Raw genomic sequence first — 23,389 nt, forward strand, 5'->3', positions numbered from 1 at the left:
ACAGCATTAACACTCCCCAATTCAGACAATACACAGCACTAACACTCCCCAATTCAGACAATACACAGCACTAACACACCCCAGTTCAGACAATACACAGCACTAACACTCCCCAGTTCAGACAATAAACAGCACTAATATTGGTGAGTACAGACAAAAGCTAACTTCAATTGCCATTTATTTTAGCCAATTAGAAACTGAAGATGGTCCTGGGAATATCACCAGTGAATCTCTAATACATAAAAACTGTCTGTCAGATTTGTTAATGGACCATTGAGCTCAATAGTGGTTCAGGGAACAGGATTGGGACAGGGTTTGTAAACTTATTCACAATTTGGTAAACGTTAAAAGATTAAATGCCTACAGTGGTACGGCCAATGGTAGAAAATGCTGGAAAATGGTGCACACCTCAGCTCTCCATCAGCAGTGCCTTCACCAAGGTCATAAATGAATATAATGAATGGTAGAAATTTAAGCACTTATCCCAGAGGGATTTGATGGTTACAACAGTCCAATTTAGTAGTTTAACTTTGATCTCCTGTCATCTCAGTTTAAACATCACATTCATATGAGGACCTTTATTAAATACTGTCTGTAAAATTACATTAGGTCATGACAATTTCATGCTCAAGCCTTATTTATTGAATTCCTATGTTTAAAAAACTCCGATAACATTGTTCTCGCATTAATCATTGAGTTGTCCATTCGCAAACACATTCCTGGAATCTTCATCACGGGTCAGCCTGCCTTCAAATGCTTCGACCATCTTCTGCAGTATTAATACAATCATAAACAGAAATGCTTAAAGAAAATGAAATAAAAAAGCAACTTTAATTTCTCTCCTGGTTTCCTTGTAGTCATTTCCTGGATCTTTAACTCCTGGAGGCTACAGGACAATCTGAGAGTGTTGACAACTACAATAAGAGCAGGTAACCTTATCAGAATGGGATCCCTAATGTCCCGCTATAACAACTGTTTACATCGAGTTTACAGGGTCCCAATCATTCTTTCAGGGGTGCTTGGGGGGGAGGGGGGGCGGGGGGGCGAGGAGGGGGGAGGTGTGGTGGTGGAGATTAGGAAAACAGTCAGGTAAATAATTGTTACAGCTCAAGCCTGGCCTTTCAGCACCAAAGCTCTTCTCCTGTGGATTCTTTGCCATCAAACATCAGTGTCAAAAGATATAGAATGAATTCAATCTGTCTACCCAAGGAGGTCTTCTGGTGCAGTGGGTAGAATCCCTGTTTCTGAGCCATGTTATAGTGGTATTGCCACTAGACTAATAATCCAGAAACCCAGGAGAATGCCGGGCAGATGGTAAAATTTGAATCCAATAAAACAGATTTTTTAACTGTTCTTTCATGGGGTGTGTGCATCGCTGCAAACATCCCTAATTGCCCTTGAACTGAGTGCTGGCTAGGCCATTTCAGAGAGCATTTTAAATGTCAATATCATTGCTGGGGTGTCACACATAGGCCAGACCAGGTAAGAAGGGCAGATTTCCTTCCCGAAAGGACATTAGTGAACCAAATGGATTGTTATGACAATTAACAATGGTTGCATGGTCATCATTAGACTTTTAATTCCAGATTTTCATTGAATTAAAATTCCACCAACTGGCGTGGTGGGATTTGAACCCGGATCCCCAGAACATTACTTTGGATCTCTGAATTACTAGTCCAGTGACAATACCACTATGCCACTGCCTCCTCTAAAATCTGGAGTTAAAAGTCTAATTAATGATGACACAAAACCATTGTCAATTGTTATAAAAACCCATCTGGTTCACCAATGTCCTTTTGAGAAGAAAATCTGCAATCCTTATGTGGTCTGGCTTATACCGGACTACAGATCCACAGCAATGTGATTGACTCGTAAATGCTGTCAGTTCAAGGGCAATTCAGGATTGACAATAAATCCTGGGCCAGCCAGCGATGCCCACATACCATGAATGGAAAAAAAAGGCTCTGAGTTTAAGTTCCAACCCTGGAGCTGATGGCCACGGAGTAGATGCATTCATGATGCAGGCAAATAGGTTGCAAATCTAACTGAGAAATCCTTCCAGCACACAGCAATTATGGGTGTTAAAAGCAGGAGAGATTCCTGGTCAGCCATGCAATAGAAAGAAAGATGGAACCTCCACCATTACTATCCATAGCTCTAGACTACAACATACCTGTAAAACTTCATGTTACTACAGCAATTCAGACTACCCGAATGAACTGTAACACACTATCATCGCTTACCTGCATTGTTGTAATGTGTGAGCTACATTACACTTTGCAATGTTTGAGACACATCAGACTATTGACAACAAGTTGTTTCTTTTACAAAATTGAAAACCTTGGGAGGTATCATTAACATCTGAATCAAGCTGAGATAATAATTAATTTCTGGGTGAGTTTTTGTTTCTGATCAGCATGATCTGAATAAGTACTTCTGCAGAGTAACAATCAACACGCTCATTGAGATTATCCATATATAAATTATACAATGATGTTGGAATTCCCTCTTGTTCCATTCATTCACTCTGGTCTGATTATGCTGCTGAATTTCCATCTCTACATGTTTCCAATTCAGAGTTATTTGAAAATTTCTAAAATTAACAAGGGCTCGACTGGTACTTGGTCAGCCTTTTCGCTGGCAGAGAGATGTTCAAGTACCATTTCTTGCTTCTGCCCTGTTTACCTTTTCCTGCTGCTATCTGCTTTGAATCAACCAAAGACTCATTCAGTCATGTGGTAAAGGCTGCTGGTCCTGCAAATTGTAGGAAAACAACTTCATGTCATATATTCTGGTAAGGCAGTGAGCGAGAGGTGATGGAGACATTTTTGGAATTGCATCCAATCATTACACAAGTGCAGGCACTTGGCTGGATTCTCCGACTTCACCCGCGGCTGGGATTCTCCGGTCCTGATGCTGTGAATGGAAATTTGGTTGAGCACCAAATTCTCTCTCACTGGCGGGGGAATATGACATCAGAGAATTCCGGCCAGGGTTCAACTTGCAGACATTACACCAGGACACAAGCAATCCACAAATATAATGCAAAAGCTCAGCTCAAGATGGCACCATGGCACAGTGGTTAGCACTGCTGCCTCACAGCGCCAGAGACCCGGGTTCGATTCGTAGCTTGGGTCATCGTCCGTACGGAGTCTGCACGTTGTCTGTGTGGACTTCCTTTGAGTGCTCTGGTTTCCTCCCTCAGTCGAAACAGATGCAGGTTAGATGATTTCGCCATGCTTAATTTCCCCTTAGTGTCATGGCATGTTGTTATGGGGCTAGAGCCTGGGTGGAATTGTGGTCGGTGTAGACTTGATAGGCCAAATGGCCTCCTTTTGCACTGTAGGATTCTATGTTTCTATGTCTCTGCATAATTAATGTGTAAACCCTCACAGCAACTATCCCTCAATCACCACCATGTCATAGCTGAGCCTCGTCCTAGTGCCCACTGCTAGTTTTAAACATTCATTTGGGATATGGCTTCAATGGTACGGTTTATTCCCTATCCCTAGTTGCTCTTGAGAAGCTGTTGAGTGGCCTTCTTATTGAATGGTTACAATACATGTGAGCAACATGAAAAGCAACAACCAGTTCGACCATGATGTCTCCACACTCTAATAGTGTACAAGCTTACAGCTAAAGAAAGGTTAATTCCACAGCTGGGATTCATGAAACAGTGTCTCGAAAACAGTTGTACCATCAGAAGAATCAGTGGAAAGAGGATGAGGAACCAAAGAGATTTGGATTTACTAAACAATCTCTGCTTGCATTTCATAAGAACATAAGAAATAGGAGCAGGAGTAGGCCATCTAGCCCTTCGAGCCTGCCCCGCCATTCAATAAGATCATGGCTGATCTGTCGTGGCTCAGTTCCACTTTCCCGCCCTCTCCCCATAACCCTTAATCCCCTCTCTTATCAAGAACCCATCAACCCGCTTCTTAAAAATATTTAGCGAGGCAGCCTCCACCACTTCAACGGGCAGAGAATTCCAGAGATTCACCACCCTTTGAGTGAAGAAGTTCCTCCTCAACTCCGTTCTAAACCGCCTCCCCTTTATCTTGAGGCTGTGCCCCCTAGTCCTACTGTCTTTTTTGAGCGGGAAGAGTCTCTCCACCTCTATCCTATCCATCCCATTCATCATCTTATACGTCTCAATGAGATCTCCCCTCATTCTTCTAAACTCTAACGAGTACAAGCCTAGTTTATTCAGCCTCTCCTCATAGCTCAATCCCCTCAACTCCGGTATCAGCCTAGTAAACCTCCTCTGCACTCCCTCCAGGGCCAAAATATCCTTGCGCAGGTGCGGCGCCCAAAACTGCACACAGTACTCCAGCTGCGGCCTCACCAATGCCCTATACAGCTGCAGCAAGACCTCCCTACTTTTATATTCAATCCCCCTCGCTATGAAGGCCAGCATCCCATTCGCCTTCCTGACCACCTGCTGCATCTGCAAGCTGGGTTTTTGCGACTCATGCACAAGGACCCCGAGGTCCCTCTGCACCGTCGCCTGCTGCAGTTTTTCGCCACGTAAGTAATAGTCCTTCCTACCATTCTTCCTACCAAAGTGGACCACCTCACACTTGCCAACATTAAATTCCATTTGCCATTTCCTGGCCCATTCGCCCAGCCTATCTAGATCCTTCTGCAGACTCTCCACACCCTCCGCACAATTTACCTTTCCCCCAATCTTGGTGTCATCAGCAAATTTCGACACCCTGCACTCGGTTCCCTCCTCCAGATCATCTATGTAAATGGTAAATAGCTGAGGCCCCAGCACCGACCCCTGGGGCACCCCACTAGTCACCAACCGCCAATCCGAATAGCACCCATTGACCCCCACTCTCTGCCTCCTATTTGACAACCAATCCTCTATCCACGCTAACACCCTACCCCCAACTCCATGTCCCCTGACCTTCTGCAATAACCTCTTGTGAGGTACCTTGTCAAACGCCTTCTGAAAATCCAGAAAGACCACATCCACCGGCTCTCCTCTATCCACTGCCCTAGACACATCCTCATAGAACTCCAGTAAATTTGTCAGACACGACTTCCCTTTAATGAAACCGTGTTGCGTCCGCCCTATCAAGCAATTCCCTTCAAGATGCCTCGCAATTTCCTGCTTCATGACGGATTCTAACATTTTACCTACCACAGACGTTAAACTAACCGGCCTATAATTCCCCGCCTTTTGCCTGGCACCCTTCTTAAACAACGGCGTAACATTAGCCGTTTTCCAATCTTCCGGCACTTCTCCAGAATCCAGCGACGTCTGGAAAATAACCACCAAGGCATCCACTATCACCTCCGCCATTTCTTTCAGGACCCTCGGATGCATTCCATCCGGTCCTGGGGACTTGTCCACAATCAGCCCCTCCAGTCTGTCGAGCACCACCTCTCTAGTAACAGTAATGTCATTAAGACCCTCCATTCCTACCACCTTTCCATCGCTAACACCCGGCAAATTATTCACGTCCTCCTCCGTGAAGACAGAAACAAAAAAGTTATTCAAGACCTTAGCCATATCCCCATCCCCTACCACTAGCTCCCCTTTCTCATCCTCTAAAGGACCAACATTCACCCTAGCCAGCCTCTTCCTTTTTATATATTTATAAAAACTCTTGCTATCCTTTTTTATATTAAGTGCTAGCCCAGCCTCATAGCTTCTCCTACCCTCCTTTATCAACTTCTTTGTCAATCTTTGTTGACATTTAAACCTTTCCCAATCCTCTTCTCGCCCACTACTCTTAGCTACTCTAAATTCCTCCGCTTTTAATTTAACACTTTCCTTCACCTCCTTCGTTATCCACGGCTTATTACCTCTCTTCCTACTGTCCTTTTTAACCATCGGAATAAATTTCTGCTGAGCACCAAGAAAGATCTCCTTAAAGATCCTCCACTGCTCCTCAGCAGACCTACCTTCCAACGCACTCCCCCAGTCCACATTCGCCAATTCTTCTCTCATCCTACCATACTCCCCTCTATTCAAACAAAGGACGCGTGTCCGGGAACCCACTTTCTCCTCCTCCATCTGCACCAGAAACTCCACCATACAATGATCACTCTCTCCAAGAGGATCCTTCACCGCAAGGTCCCTAATTCTACCCGCCTCATTACATAGCACCAGATCCAAGATAGCTCGCTCCCTCGTCGGCTCCAACACACACTGTTCAAGGAAATTATCCCGGCAGCATTCCAGGAACTCCTCCTCGAGCCCACCTCGTCCAACATGGGTCGACCAATCAATATGCAGATTGAAATCTCCCATAACTACTGCCGTCCCATTCCTGCACGCCGCACTTATTTGCGTGTTAACAGCCCGCCCCACCTCCAGATCATTATTCGGGGGCCTATAGACGACACCCACCAGCGTCTTCCTCCCTTTGCTGTTCCTAATCTCCACCCACAACGATTCCACTTTCTGCTCTTTGGCTCCGATATCATCCCTTGCTACCACCTTGATACTATCCTTAATCAGCAGAGCTACTCCACCCCCTCTTTCCTCCTGCCTATCCTTCCTAAACACTTGATAACCCTGTACATTCATCTCCCAGTCCCTGTCACCTTGCAGCCACGTCTCTGTAATGGCCACCAGATCGTATCCATTTGTGTCGATCTGCGCCACCAGCTCATCCACTTTATTCCGAATGCTTCGTGCATTCAGATAAAGCGCTTTCATCCCAGCCTTCACCTGGACCCTATTTGCCGTAACGCCACCAATTGGGACATCCTTGGCCTCTTCCCTTACCTGTACCCTATCCTTAACTTTAGACCTCGTAGCGTCACCTACCCTCGCACCCTCCCCCCCCCTAATTAGTTTAAAGCCCTGTCTACAGTCCTCTTTACTCGATTCGCCAACACTCTGGTCCCAGCACGATTCAGACCAACCCCATCCCGCCCGAACAAGTCCCACCTACCCCAATACTGGTGCCAATGCCCCATAAATTCGAACCCATTCCTCCCACACCAATCCCTGAGCCACCCATTCACTTCCTTTATCCTGTCAATCCTACGCCCGTCTGCACTCAGTTCAGGCAGTAGCCCAGAGACGACCACCTTGTCGGTTCTACTTTTTAATTCCATTCCCAGCTTCTCATACTCCCTCCCCAGATCCTCAGTCCGCACTTTGCCTACGTCGCCGGCACCCACATGTACTACAACGACCGGGTTCTCACCCTCCCACTCCAGGTTCCTCTGCAGCCCAGCTGCGACATCCTGTACCCGAGCACCAGGCAGACAACACACCCTTCTGTGCACTTTGTCATTGTGACAAAGGACAGTGTCAATACTCTTCACCCCACTATCTCCAATCACTACTACGTTCCTTTTCCCCTTCTCTTTGCCTATGTCCTGCTGCATCACTGTACCGTGTGCAGTTTGCTCACCAACCTCACCTGCCTCGTCCTCTTCCAGAGTGGAAGCAAGAACCTCAAACCTGTTATGCAGATTAAGAGGCTGAGGCCTCCGCTCCTCACCCCCCTTCCTCCTCCTCCCAGCAGTCCCCTTTTGTCCCTGACCCTTAGATTTTTCTCCCTCCAGTCGCTCGTTACTTTAATTATTACTGGCAAAATACAGATGAAGTTGTGTGCCAAGCTACTTGCACGTTAATAAAATGATTTGGTTTGAACACAGCAAGATATCTGCCAGTTAAACAGAGCCCAAAGAGAAACACAAGCCAGAAAGTAAAATCAATACATCTTGCCAGTAATCTGGGAAAACAATTTGGCAGTTGTAGGATTTCTAAATATTCACTTTCCACTAAAGAAGCAGCCTTGTTAATGGAAAGGTAATAATTCAAGGAAGTAGATTTCATGTTAAACATTTACAACAGTTCTCGTGTTCAACATTTGTGACATTTTGGTGTTTGTAAGGACTCTTTATGTAAAAACTGGAGATTAACTAGGTGTTAACAATTACCGGCCACTTTGCAGGAAAATGCAAAGACAATGATGTCATCGAATGCCCAGGTGTAGTCTGGGTGGGGAGGATAGAAGGCCAACTTTCTCGTAGCTTCCCTACGCAGGTCAATGAGGAACGTTGAGTGCACCATAGGAACAGGAAAACAATTGGTACGCTTCCACTCCCTGATTGGAATGTAATCAGGAGTCCTTCTGTAGTAGCCCTGGATGAAAGCAAAACACAAAACTGTACTTGGATTGAACAAAGAAATGGAGGGGGGGGTGGTGATGTATAAGGGTTGTAACTCCTTCAGGGGTGATTTGCATGTTCTTCCTATGTCTGCATGGGTTTCCTCCTGGTGCTCCAGATTCCTCCCACAGTCCAAAGATGTGCAGGTTATGTGGATTGGCCATACTAAATTGCCCCTTAGTGTCTCAAGTTGTGTAGGTCAGATGGATTAGGGGTTACATGGATTGGATGGGTAAGATGCTGAGTCGATACTGACTCGATGGGCCAAATGGCTTCCTTCTGGTCTATAGGGATTCTATGATTTAATATCAGCATGAGAATGGATTGAGCCCAGTACAAAGTGTGACACAACTTGGTCTTTGGGATTAACATTGATTTCAAAACGTTTTGTAAGGGTTATAGGCGAGAGTGGTGTGGAGGTTAAAAGAAAAAAAGTGTCATGATATGCATGAACATCTGTATACAAAATCTGACACTCTTAAAATAGTTTTGAATATAGGCCTCTGGGAAATGCTTGCACAGGACAGCTGGTGACTGCGTCATATACTATGTGATGGAATTGTGGTATCAAAGTTTGTATTATTTTTTGAGACAGGCCCAAATTGAAGAGGGAAACTGAGAAAGGAGGTTAACCCTTTTAGCTTCTGTAGAAACTAAGACTGAAACTGAGGTTGGAAACCAAAGCTTATGAGGAGACGGAAATGGGTTTACCCGAGGAACATATAACATAGGCCTTAGGAACAGGAGTAGGCCACTTAGCCCCTTGAGCCTGCTCTGCCATTCAATAAGATCATGGCTGATTTCGTTGTGGTCTCAACTCCATTTTGCCATCTGCCCCCACAACCCTTGACTCCCTTGTCCATCAAATATCCATCTAACTCTGCCTTGAATAAATTTAAGGACCAACTCCTACTATTCTGTGGGGAAGAAAATTCTACAGACCGACAACTCTCTAAAAAAAAACTCATCTCTGTCTTAAACAGTAGAGCTGAGGAGGTTCTGCAGATGTGTGCCATTTTTGGTGAAGTGGATTGTGCACAGCTGTCAGCTGGAGATCAGGCTAAATCTTAGAAGAGCATGAACTGAAATTCTTTCGGAGGATTTTATTTTGATTTGATTTATTATTGCCACATGTATTAGTATACACTGATTTTTTTTTCTTGTGGGCTTTACAGACAAAGCATATTGTTCATAGAAAAGGAAAGGAGAGGTTGCATAATGTATTGTTACAGTCATAGTTAGGCTGTAGAGAAAGATCGACTTAGTGTGAGATGTGTCCATTCAAATGTCTGATGGCAGCAGGGAAGAAGCTGTTCTTGAGTCAGTTGGTGTGTGTCCTCAGACTTTTATATCTTTTTCCCAATGGAGGAAGTGGAATAGAGAATGTCTGAGGTGCGTGGGGTCCTTAATTATGCTGGCTGCTTTCTCAAAGCAGCGGGAAGTATAGACAGAGTCAATGAATGGGAGGCTGGTTTGGAAGACAGAGTTTGAAGGACTTTGTGACTTAGATTGCTGAGTGCATCACTGAGCCAATTAATAAGATGGAGCGATTGCCATTTAATAAATATTTTATATTTTGTATTTGACTGTAGTTTGCCTGTAAGTTCATGCTTAATTTATGTTCATTCTGGATTTTACAATGAAGGTGATTTGCTTTGTTTGATTGCTGTGTAGTAAAGTTATTTTGTCTTAAACTGCGGAATCTCATGGCTTCATTCTTTCACTTAAAATCTAGGATTTCTGATTTCTTCTTTTTGGAAAAATAAAGTTACTGATCTCAGTTGAGATGTTGACAATTAAGCTGTTAGTATCCCCAACCTTCTACCATTTTCATACTGGAAGATATTGCAGAATTGCCCACCCACCGCACACAGCAGCTTTCAAGATGCTGACATGGAGAACAAAGTGCCCCACTGAATGGTGGAGCCCGGGTTGTTGCTGATTTTTGCCCAGGAGTGTAGACAATACTGCCTCAAAATGCTGACTGTCCATGCAACATCTTAAATGATTGTCATGCACATTAAAATTTATAGATCTCATATTTGTTTCACAAGTCTAACCTCAGGAGAAATGTTTATCAGAAAGACATGATTAAAGAGGAGCAGCAATTGCAGTGACATGTCAACTGTTCTTGTTCACAGGCAACTTAGGATAAACAAAAAGGTTGCCAAATTTTGGGTGTGCATAAACCAAAGATGAAGTGGTAAACCTGCTGAGGAACAATTTTAGTAACTCAATCGGAATGTGTTATGAAGGACTGGGTTAGTATGATGCCCTTAGGTTGTCTTGGTGAAACCACGTGCAGGATTTGATACAATTGACAAGCCACCCCCTGCCACCTGGTCATTACTCTGAATCTTTCTCACTAGTTCTGTTGCTGGAAGGTACCCTACATCTGGGAGTCAATGTGGAAAGGTCTCTCTGGTATTTTTTGTTGTCCTCACAGTTCCACTAACTGTTGACATTGAATCCTGAGCGCAAAGGGGGGTTTTCTCCGGGTGCTCTGGTTTCCTTCTACAGTCCAAAGATGTGTGGGTTAGGTTGATTGGCCATGCTAAATTGCCCCTTAGCGTCCTGAGAAGCGTAGGTTAGAGGGAATAGTGGGTAAAATATATGGGGATATGGGGGTAGGGTCTGGGTGGGATTGTGGTCAGTACAGGCTCGATGGGCCGAATGGCCTCTTTCTATACTGTAGGGATTCTATGAAAAGTCTGGGGTCACATACCAACCGATTCAAAAACAGTTTCTACCCAGCTGCTGTCAGTCTGCACTCACAGGGAAGATTTTTGAGCTCCGACAAAAGACCATTGAGTGGAAACATTAACGTTTCTGGCCTCAACACTAGTGGGCATCATCGCTTCCAAATTTTCCCCTCCTGCCTCTGTTTCTCTCTCCATGCTGCATGACCTGAGTATTTCCATAAGGAAATTTAGCATTTCCGCTATGACTGTCATCAATTTTTTCAGATGCACCATGGAAAGCATCCTCTCTTGTTATATCACAGCTTGATATAGCTCCTGCTCTGATGAAGATGGCAAGAAACTACAAAGAGTTGTGAATGTAGCCCAGTCCATCATGCAAACCAGCCTCCCTTCTATTGATTCTGTCTACACGTACAGCTTCTTTAGAAAAGCAGCCAACATAATCAAGAACCCCAGGTACCCCAGACATTCTCTCTTCCATTTTCTTTCTTGAATCAGGGAAGATTCAGGAGTCTGAGATTAGGTACCAACCCACTCAAGAACAGCCCTGCTGTCATCAGACTTTTGACTGGATCTATTATATATTAAGTTGATCTTTTTCTACACCCTAGCTATGTCTGCAACACCACATTCTGGACCCACTCCTTTCTTTCTCTCCTATGTATTCTATGAACAGCATGTTTTGTCTGTATAGCACGCAAGAAACAGTACTTTTCATTGTATCCCAATACATGTTACAATAATAAATCAAATCAAATCAAAGCATTTTCTTTTTTTATCTTAAAATGCTATTTTGATTCAAGAAAGACCTTTTAAGTTCATAGTGAGAATTAAGCTCTATTTCCTGGTAATCTGCTTCTTTAATCATGCTCTGATGGATGGTTTTTTAAAAAAAGAATAAAACTTGGAATCCTCTGCTACTTCCGAAAGCATCAAATCATATGGTTCACAGACCACAACATTTTCAGTGCTTACTGCAATGGTAGAAGGTTTATTGCTCTCCCTGTGAAAATGACAACTCGAGATTTTTAGTAGATAAGATTGAGTTTCAGTTCTGAGGAAGGGTGATTTTAAGACTGAGACTACCAACGGGGAGAGTGCCAAAGAAGTCAAATGGAAAGGCAAGCCACAGGAACAATAGGATTTATTGATGAACTGTATTCCTTGCACTCAAGCTCTGGAGTGGCTGTACGGGTGGATCCCTGAGCAAGTCACCCTCGCCCCAGGTCACAGTGGCACAGTGGTTAGCACTGCAGTCTCACAGTGTCAGAGACCCCGGTTCATTACCAGCCTTGGGTCACTGCCTGTGTGGAGTTTGCATGTTCTCCCCCTGTCTGCATGGGTTTTTTCCCGGTGCTCCGGTTTCCTCTCACACTCCAAAGATGTTCAGTTAATTGGCCCCTAGTGTCAGGGGATTAGCAGGGTAAACATGTGGGGTTACAGGAATAGGGCGTGGGTGGGATTGTTGGGCTGAATGGCCTCCTTCTGCACTGTAGGGATTCTATGATTCTTTGATCCATCCTCTTAAAGGGCTCCACCCTGCAAACATAACAGGTGAGGCTTCTCATTGAATTGATTTTTGTGTTAAGTATTGGAAATACTTTGAAATAACAATATTGTTGTGGTTTCCAGATGATGAATCACATGAAGCAGAACTGTCTATTTCCAAGGGTTGGTGTTGGGTGGGGAGGGCGGCAGAGGAGAAAGACATTACATTGTTATTTATTGACGTTTGGTTGCAACTTGGTACACTGATATTTTCTGCTGCTAATAACTGGTTTAGAATTGTTGACTTAAACAACTCACCTGGGGTGTCATACCGCACCAGAAGTTTGAGTACAATGTATGAGAGTCCAGCATGGGTGCAACCACAGTTAAGTTTTCAGCTATCATCAAATTCAGTGTCTGCTCGTTTGTTAGAAAGTTGTCTGTATCGACAAACTGGAAGGAAAGTAAGAGAAAGAACAACATCAGTGATTTACAATTAAAGGAAGACTGTCTTGTACCACTTAGTGGTGTTAGTTTTTCCCCATATAATAGTGGTTAATTACCTCCACTTGAGTTAGATAAAACTTTCACAGTCTGACTTAATCCATTCCACACAACAGGAATTGCAGAAAAGTTGTCCAATTTAGTTCTGACTAAAGATCTATGATTAAGTATAATGTCTTGCACAGAGAATTTTTTTCAACATACATACAAACATACGTAGCTTTTTAACTGTAAAAAGGTAGTTAAGGAGTTAGGGTAGTGGCATGCTCCTCCTGCCAGATGTGAGAAATCAAGGAGCAATCTAGACTCCCTGACAATTTTGTTTGCAAGATGTGTCTCCAGCTGCGGCTCCTCACAGACCACATTGTTCGGTTGGAGCAGCAGCTGGACACACTGTGGAGAATACAGGGGGCAAAGAGTGATAAAGACACCAGTTACAGGGAGGTTGTCACATCACAGGTTCATTCAGGTAGATGAGTGACTACCAGGAGAGACAAGCGGGTAGTGCAGGAGTCTCCTATGGTGTTTCCCTTTCAAACAGGTATATCATTTTGGACACTGTTAAGGGGGATTGCCTTTTTAGGGAATATACCAGAAGCAGCCAGGCCAATGGCACCACACTTGGTTCTGCTGTGGGGCAAGCGAGCAGCAGTAATGGGGGACTCACTAGTGTTTCTATAGCCACGATTGAGACTCCAGGATGATGAGTTGCCTTCCTGGTGCCAGGGTCAAGAACATCTCTGAGCAGTTGCAGGAGATTCTTAAGGGGGAGGATGAGCAGGCAGAGGTCATTGTACACATTGTTACTAATGACATAGGTACGAAAAGGGATGAAGTCTTGAAGTGTGAATATAGAGAGTTAGGAAGAAGGCTAAAATGCAGGACCTAGAAGGTGGTAATTTCTGACTACTGCTGGTGCCAAGTAGAAGCAAGAGTAGGAATAGAAAGATTAGGCAGATTAATGCCTGGCTTAAGAACTTGTGCAGGGGGCAAAGATTTAGATTTGTGGATCATTGGGATCTCATCTGGGGCATGGATGACCTGTTCAAGAGGGACAGGTGACACCTGAACTGGAGGGCAACTAATATCTCGGCAGGGAGATTTGTTAGGGCCACTCGGGAGGGTTTAAACTAGTTTGGCAGAGGGTGGAACCCAAAGCTGTAGGGAGACAGAAGAGAAGTTTGAGGACAGCACGCACGTTAAAGAGAGCACATTAAATAGTAAAGGCAGTGTCAGTAATTCTAGTACTTGACAGGTCAGGCAAGAGCAGGGCGGAGAGCAAGGGAAGTCTGTATTAACCTGCATTTATTTCAATGCAAGAAGCCTGATAGGCAAGGCTGATGAATTCAGGGCATGGATGAGTACATGGGACTGGAATATTATAGCTATTACAGAAACATGGCTAAGGGAGGGACGGGAGTTGCAGCTCAATGTACCAAGGTACTGATGTTATAGGAAAGATAGAACAGGAGGTAAGGGCGGGGGTGGGTGGGGGGGGGAGTTGTTTGCAATTTTGATTAGGGAGAACATCGTGGCAGTACTGTTCATCAGTGCAGATACGTGGATTTGGGCCGGTGTCTGCGGGAGTTTGCACATTCTCCCCGTGATTGCATGGGTTTTCTCCGGGTGCTCAGGTTTCCTCCCACATCCCAAAAAACGTGCTCTTAGGCTGATTAGTGTAACAAATTGTCCTGAAATTAGTCTTCCCTCAATCTTCCCCAATAGGCGTAGACAAAGGTCATGGGTAGAGGAGGGCACTCATAATGTTAAAATGGCGGTGCAGGCTCGTTGGGCCGAAGGGCCTGTTTCCCGTGCTGTGTTATTCTTTGTTCTTTGTACTGAGAGGGGATATTTCTGAGGGTTCATCCACTGAGTCTAAATGGGTAAAACTGAGAAATAAGGAGAGGGATATCACTGATAGGATTGTATTACAGGCCCCCAAATAGTCAGTGGGAAATTGAGGCGCAAATATGTAAGAGATTATGGATAGATCCAAGAAAAATAGGGTGGTAATAGTAGGGGACTTTAATTTTCCCAATATTGATTGGGACAGCCATAGTGTTAAAGGCTTGGATGGAGAAAAATTTGTTGAGTGCATTCAGGAGGAATTTCTCATTCAGTATATGGATCGCCTGACTACAGAAGCAAAACTTGACCTCCTCTTGGGAAATAAGGAAGGGCAGTTGATAGACATGTAAGTGAGGGATCACTTTGGGGCCAGTGACCATAATTCTATTAGTTTTAAGAAAGCTATGGAGAATGATAGGTCTGTCTCAAAAGTTAGAATTCTAAATTGGGGCAAGGCCAATTTTGATGGTATAAGGCAGGAATGTTCAAAAGTTGACTGGGGCAAACTGTTGGCAGGCAAATGGATGCCTGGTAAATTCCTTTGAGACTGTTCCACTATTCAGTGAAATCATGGCTGATCTGATTATAACTTCAACCCCACATTCCTGCCTGCCTCCGATAACTTTTCACCCCCTTGTTAATCAAGAAGCTATCTAGCTCTGCCTTATAATGTTCAAAGATTTGGTTTTCCTTGCCTTTTGATGAAGAGAATTCCAGACACTCGCAAACACTGACAGAAAAAAAACTCCTAATCTCTTAGTTTTAAACAGTGATCCCACAAGAGGAAACATCCTTTCCACATCCATCCTGTCAATACCACTCAGGAACACCGCAGAAGCTCACCAAGGTTCCTTAGGCAGTACCTTCCAAACTCACAATCACTACCATCAAGAAGGACAGGAGAACCAAATACCTGGGAACATCACCACCTCGAGATTCCGTTCCAAGCCACTTATCATGCTGACTTAGGAATATATCGCCTTTCCTTCACTGTTGTTGGGTCAAAATCCTGGAACACTCTCCCCAACAGCATGGTGGGTGCATCTACACCACATGGACTGCAGCAATCCATGAAGGCAGCTCACCACCACCTTCTGAAGGGCAACTAGAGATGCACAATAAATGCTGGCTGAGCTAGTGACATCAAAATCTCATGCATGAATAAATGAAAAGAAAATCAAAAAAATGAATTCCTTGAGAGCCGAGGACAATTTTTGGGCGGGGGCACGGGATGTTGGGGGAGCGGTGGAATGGCAAACTGACCTCAGCTTAAGCAGCCAATTCCAATTAATGTGATGAGTTTGGAAGGAAAGGGGGATGCGAAGATGGAATAGAGTTTCGGGGAGGGAACATGGGGCAAGAAAGGAATGGGAGTTTTCAGGAAGGGAACAAGAGTGAGAAGAGAATGGAGGTTTTGGGGAGGAATCTCTGCTGGGGCAGCATGGTGGCACAGTGGTTAGCACTGCAGTCTCACGGCACCGGGGCACTGGTTCAATCACAGTCATTGTCTATGTGGAGTTTGCATGTTCTCCCCATGTCTGCATGGGTTTTCTCCGGGTGCTCCAGTTTCCTCCCACACTCCAAAGATGTGCTGGTTAGGTTGATTGGCCATGCTAAATTAGCATCAGGGGGATTAGTAGGGTAAATGTGTGGTGTTACAGTAATAGGGACTGAGTGGGATTGTGGTTGGTACAGACTCGATGGGCCGAATGACATCCTTCTGCACTGTACGGGTTCTATGATTCTAAAGATTACCTCATTAAGAAGAACCATTGGAATAACAGAACTTCAGACAGGCTGAACAAAATTGCATACAATTACGTTTATATAATATGGAAATAAGACATCTGATCCAATTAGTCTCTACCAATCTTGTTGCTCCTTTCCCTCCTTCAACACACCCGATCACCAGATATTGCTAGATTGCAATGTCAACCTGTGGATAGTACAGGAAATCCAATAGCTATATTACAATATTTACTTTGTTCCCAATGCTTTTCATAATTATATTTCCAATCTGGTGTCTGACTGCCTCATTGCTAATCTCACCCAATCCGGCCCAATTAATTTGAAAAATCTCACAAACCCAGTAGAAAATCGAGACTCTATGTATCGTCTCTTCGTATTTCCTACTAACAATGGAGGTGGCAAGCCATTGAGCTGAAAAGTAGTTTTAATTATCCTAAGTAATAATTGGTTAAGCAGAATGCTGATTGCTTCAGAAAAGACAGTAACCTGAAATGTTACTCACCAGTATGTAGTCAGCCCACTTCTCTCTCGCGGTTTTCAGTGCCGTTTGCTTGAGTTTCATCATATGTGCAAATCTGGAATTGCTCCAGTGTTTTGGTCCAATTTCATCGGAATAATGCCTGGGGGAACCAAACAAAGGCTGCTGAATCAGTGGGAACATCATTGGAAGGACACGCTGACTGACCCTGCATTGATATTTTGTCTCAAGGGCTGCTGAACTTCAACTCTGGCAGGGGCACGTTAATGACAAGAAGGTAGTGGGTGGGCTGTAGAATGGAGACTGATTTACTGCTGCCAGTCCTGAACTCATCCTCCTGCCTCACAAAGGGGGAGGTAAGGGTCCTGAACCTATCATTAAAGAAACTTCTTAAGAAACTCCTCAGGCGCATTTAGAAAGCAGCAAGTGTTGCTGTAGTACACCACCCCACTGTAAAATTCACTCCCATATTTCAAAACCAAAATGAAAGTCCACCGCTGCTAATGAACAAATTTGCTAAGTTGTGCATAGGTTAGAGATTCTGGCTTGAAGCGATTGAAACTTGTAGGATTTTTTTCCCTTTTTAAAAGAGTTCCAGTGGATTATGCATGCTGTTTAAGCTTTGGTTTGTAATAATAGGGAACAAAATGTGGGTAAACAGGAATGTGGGGTTGAAGTTACAAACAGATCAGCCATGATCTTATTGAATGGTGCAGAAGACTCAAGGGGCTGAATGGCCTACCACTGATCCTAATTCGTATTCATACTCTTTATTGTACTGTCTTCCCCATCCACATGCTTTCAGGTCACATTGAATACAACAGCCAGTGCCACAGCGTGTCTAGTTCTGTGAACACACTGGCCCTCTTGGTGCCAAACAATGCCTGCTATGTGCACTCATTTCCGTTACAGTCTTTGTTGGGTGCCATTTTGGTGAAGGAAATAAAAACATGGACCAAAGGTATGCCATCTTCAATCAGAATGTGGTGCAACTGTGCTGCCTTTGAAGAATGGTCTGGAATCACCTACATGCTGGGCCTGATAGTTTTATTACCCGATTAGGCCCTGTCCTTCCTGACACACTAAGATTCCACAAAAAAATTAAATAAAAATACTTAACTTGATCTTTTAAAGTTTATTTATTAGTGTCACAAGTACGCTTACACTGCAATGAAGTTACTGGGAAAAATCCCCTTGTTGCTACACTCTGGTGTCTCTTTGGGTACACTGAAGGAGAATTTAGCACGGCCAATGCGCTTAATCAGCACGTCTTTCAGACTGTGGGAGGAAACCAGAGCACCTGGAGGAAACCCAGGCAGACACACGGAGAAAGGGCAAACTCCACACAGACAGTGACCCAAGCCAGGAATCGAACCCAGGTCCCTGGCACTGTGAGGCAGCAGTGCTAACCATTATGATTTTGTGCTGACTCTCACTAGATCTGACTGTTGAGTTTACCCCTTACTATATATTCTTAATTAAGATTACACTCATCCCTCCCTTGTGTTCATCTTTGGTGCGCAAATCAAGGTAGCTTGGATTTTGAAATGAGTCAAGTATTACTCAGGGGCACCCATTTCTGGGAATGTTCCCTTCAAGCTATGCAGTAATGCAGCAACCCTAAGAGTCACTATGCAAAAGTTGGCCCCTTTAAATTACCTTGCATGCAGAGTCATGCAAACAAATTTAAAGAGGCCATGCTCTTAAACAAATTAACTGTGTACTCTAGAAAAAAAATCAAAGTTATATTGGTGACTGGCACAATAAATTTGCAACATTCTTTGCCTTCATTAAAGGGAAAATGTTTGGCACATTCCTGATCAATATTTGAAAAGGAAAAGAGACTGAAAAAGGCCACTTTTGTTGTAAAAATGAATTATTGAATGCCTACAGTGCAGAAGGAGGCCATTTGACCCATTGAGTCTGCACCAGCAACAATCCCACCCAGGACCTATCCCCAAAACGCCACACATTTACCCGACTGATCCCTCTAACACACACATTCCAAGACACTAAGGGGCAATTTAGCATGACCAATCAACCTAACCTGCACACGTTTAGACTGTGGGAGGAAACAGGGGTACCCAGAGGAAAGCCACGCAGACACAGGGAGAATGTGCAAACTCCACACAAACAGGAGCCCAAGATGGGAATCAAACCCGGGTCCTTGGCACTGTGAGGCATCACCGTGCCACCTGTGTGTTCATGGCACAGTGCTGATCTGATCTACTCCAGTGTATTAAAACAAGCTACCCTCACTCCCGCATCCCAACTCTTTATTGGGTGAAGGCAATGTCCCTTTAATTGCTCTAATTCTACTTTCAAAGTGCATGTTCCTACACCAATTGCAGCAATGCTTGGCTGAGCAAGGTTTCCGTGAAAATATTTGAAAGCCATCTACAAAGTCTTCGAAGATTCAAACAAGAATTTATTGAGATGGTTATGCGATGGAGATTACTCACTTGGGATGGTCCATGGGCCTCCACTCCACATAGTGGTAGGCCTTCTGAACATTCTTTAACCATTCCCGCAATATTGCTGTTGTGTTGTCAATGTTGTGGTCTGTGGCAACCCTATGGAAAAGACACAGATAAAATTGTCAACAGTAAACCAAGCTGAATTAAATTAGCATTTAAAATCAGGAGGTTATAAAAACAAATTGGCTTTACTTCAAATGCAAAAAAAATGTTGCTTTTCGCTCAGCACTAATCAAAATGAGGACAGTTTATAAATCTGCTCAGTGTTGGACCATTGCTTAGAGAAGAGAATAATTTATAATATTACCTTGACAGATACTATCATCAGGCCCCATTTTAAAAACAGCTCATTCTCACAGGTTTCTTGTCCTGTAATGCCTCATTTTGAATACTATTGAATTGATAATCTGATGCCAAAGGAATTGTTTCAGAGAGAAGAGAAATATTGACATTCCCTCAGATTATTCCTACATCACTTTGAATAGGCAAAGAAATTCCCACATTTAACGTGGGGCTACGTGGAAGGAATGGACTATTCTAAAAGCTCTTCTAGGGAACCAGTATAAGGCATGATGGACTGAATGGCTACCTTCTGTGCTATAAGATTTTATCACAATGTGATAACCCCTAGACCTTGCATAGAGTATCACTGATTGACCTCCTTGTAGGATTCGTAAAATACAAGCCACCTAGTGATTGGTAATTAGTTTACCAGGTGAGATTCTATGTTGAGCCCTTTATAAAGCAGGTCCTTGAGTAGGTCCATTATTGTATTGGACAGGTTGGGACCTGTGATCGCCACAGGCTTGTGGTTTTATTTTGTGCAACAAAGCACTATTCCTTTACGGCTGACTCCTGAAGTTACTATACACATCTTTATTTTCATTCTCAGGATGGGAACATTGCTGGCAAAGCTGGCATTCATTGTCCATCGCTAGCTGTCCAGGATTATGGTTAGGAGTCAGCCACATTGGTGTCGAACTGAGAGTCACATATAGGCAAGACTGGGTAAGGATGGATGACTTTCTTCTCAGGAGGATATTGGTGAATTGGGTAAGATTTTGCAACAATCCAACAGCTTCATGGTTGTTTCCACTGACACCAACTTTCAATTCAGTCAGCTGACTTCAACCAGGGGGTAGTTGCGGGATTGGAGAACACTGGGCTGGTGGGAAAGCAGTCTGTGTTCCTAATTCCAATCACTATTCCAGTGAACCTGGCCTTAAAGTGCTCTAGTGAATCCTGCTTAAGGTCAGGATGGGGCTCTGCAGTGATACCCCAGGGGTCAAGTTGCCTGTTGATGCACACTGCCCAAACTCTCATATGGTAGCAGGAGGGCAGAGCACAGAAGAGACTGCTGCATGTTGGGAATTAGACAGGTGGGTGTTTGTGGACTTCCTGGGCTTTCAAAACTTCACTTTCACTCAAGAGGCAAGGAGCAGAGGGCCAATCATCCTGATGCATCTCGCTTGACTGGTGCCTGAAAATGCCACTAATCTTTGGGAATACAAGTCATAGCAGGGGAAGATCACAATTGCAGCAAGGGATGGGCTGAGGCAGCAATGGCCACCATATTTCCATGGGCCCCGCCAATATTCACAAATAAATCCAAATTTATCTTTCAGGAGACTCTTCTATTCCATTAGTTAGGAGACTCTTCTATTCCATTAGTTGTGAGACTCACTGGCATTCTGGCAACTCCAATAGTCTTAGAGTTTTACAGTGCAGAATCATCTCATTGTGTCTGTGCTGACCATCAAGCATGTATCTAATTTTAATCCCCTTATCCAGCACTTGGTCCATAGCCTTGTTTGGTGTGGCGTTTCAAGCTCATCTAAATACTTCTTAAAATGCTGTGAGTGTTCCTGCCTCTACTAACCTTTCAGCCAATGAATTCCAGATTCCCATCCATTCTGGGTGAAAATGGTTTTCTTCAAAGCCCCTTTAAATCTCCTGCCCCTTATGCTGCTTTGTTACTGACCCTCTACGAAGGGGATCATTTTCTTCCTGTCTAACTTACCTGTATCCCCTCAATGAGGTTTTGTACACCTCAATGAGGTTCTTCCTTCAACCTATTCTGCTCTCGATTAGGATCCTAATCACAGTATTGTTACCCGATTTCCATAACAAATGATGCCCATTGCCAAAACCAGGGCCATGACCACCTGGAAGTGGATCTTTCACAAAATTGCAGCTATCTGAGTCGCTGTTGTTAATGGGGCAGTGAGGTCAGCAGCCCTATTTTTTAGGGCCTTACCACCCTGTTCACACCAAGTGGGGCAGGGCATTCAGATTCAACCCCAGAAAATTGAGCTGGTTAGGGAAAACAAATTCAAAGGAATTCACAAATAATTGTGATATGGTTCTCAAATATATTGACAGTGCTGAAAAATAGCAATTTTTTTTAAAGCTTTTCGTCTTGCACTCACCAGGACAATCGGCAATAAGATATTATAAGGGAAATTGACAAATCTATTTTATACAAGAAGAGAGCACTCTCTTGTCATACTGTAGAAATGTATTGATTTCCCTTACATTGTATCCTTGCAAAATGCTGATGAATGCAAGACGAAAAGCTTCAGAAAAAATGTATTTTTTCAGCAATAGTGACAATCGTTATAGAACCAGCCAGAAAAACATTTTTAAAATAAATGAAACCACTGCTGTAAATGTCAGTAAAGTCATTGCAAATGAACCTTACGTTCCACTGTTAATTCATAATTTATCACATTCGTTGAAGTTTCAGCCTCTTTAATATCTGTTTGGTTCAGACATGGCAGTAAGAGTAATAGTCAGAGTGACAATAATATGTTGATGAATGTTCTGTTGTTTATGTTACATTGCTTTTTGTGTGCTGCTACCCAATCTCCTGTCCTGATTTGGAAATATATCCAACCTCCTAGTTGGCACCATATTCTGATACAACCCACTTATGAATAAATTTGTTGGTCTTTGCACCTGGAACTGGGTAGGCATAGAGAAGATGGTCTCACATGTGGGGAGACCAGAAATATAAAATAGTCTCAAATAAATCCAACAGGGAATTCAGAAGAAAGTAAAATCACTTACAATTATTATTTTTTCTGTATATATGTGGGATGTGGGCTTCGCTCAACAGGGCTTCATTTCCACGAGGATAAATATTGGTCAGGACACAGGGAGGACTCCAATGCTCTACTATGAAATAGTAACACAAGAACATTGGCGGCAACCAGAGAGAGCTGATGGAGCCTCAGTTTAACATCTAATTCAGTAGTAGTGCTGACAGTGCAGCACTCCCTCACTACTGAACTGATGTGCCAGCCTAGATTATTTACTCAAATCTCAGGAATGCACATTGTTGTCCAGGAAGTTGCTTTGGGAGCTGCTCCTGTGTTTTATGAAGGATGTAAAACTGTGGGTGACAGACTGTTTAGTTACTGTTGTTTGTGCTGTATTCTGTCACTTGATGATATCACCAATGGCAATATATACTTGGATTACTGCCCAAGATTTTGTGTCTCCAATCATGTCCTTAATGGAAAGGAAGTACTGCTGTAAAAGAGACACATGGGGCTGAATTTCACCAGCCCTTTGGGGATAGGCTGAGAAGTGAGAAAGCTGGCAAAATGGCAAGGGATAGGGGATGGGGGGGAGAAGGGGAATGCCTAAAGCTTCCAACCATCATGCCTTTTCATCAGCAGTGGGAAATATAGTAGACATGAACCAAGAGCCCAACTGAGCCGTGTAATCAGCCAATTAAGAACGTGTACCCATTTCCACTGGCATTTTACCCATGTCAGGAGTGTCAGTCACTGTGTGGAGAGGCCACCAGGTAAACCTTATTGGGTCCTGGGTCTGGAGGCTTTTGATTCAAGGGCCTCTCTTTTGGGCATGCCATGGTCCATAGAAGCATTGCCTGCAGCAATGGCCACCCCTGCAGCAACAGGCCACCTTCCCCCACCCCAACACACTTGCCTTGCCCAGGCTCCCTAAGACTGCATATTCCTGATGGCGAG

At 43.8% G+C, this 23,389-nt stretch overlaps 1 protein-coding gene across 1 annotated transcript in view; it reads right to left on the reverse strand.

The window, feature by feature from the left end:
* The window catches only part of LOC145348417 (procollagen galactosyltransferase 2-like), a 175,606-nt gene that overhangs the window by 45,877 nt on the left and 106,340 nt on the right, over positions 1-23,389 (reverse strand). Inside the window, exons 2-5 of the mRNA XM_080196630.1 lie at positions 19,377-19,487; positions 16,939-17,056; positions 12,654-12,788; positions 7,915-8,119 (exon numbers count right to left, since the gene is read on the reverse strand). Coding sequence (XP_080052756.1) covers positions 7,915-8,119; positions 12,654-12,788; positions 16,939-17,056; positions 19,377-19,487 — 569 coding nt within the window. The remainder of the gene's footprint in view (positions 1-7,914; positions 8,120-12,653; positions 12,789-16,938; positions 17,057-19,376; positions 19,488-23,389) is intronic.

Source organism: Carcharhinus amblyrhynchos, chromosome 9 (genome assembly GCF_965287045.1).
Source record: "Carcharhinus amblyrhynchos chromosome 9, sCarAmb.v2.hapA, whole genome shotgun sequence".
NCBI classification, from domain to species: Eukaryota; Metazoa; Chordata; class Chondrichthyes; order Carcharhiniformes; family Carcharhinidae; genus Carcharhinus; species Carcharhinus amblyrhynchos.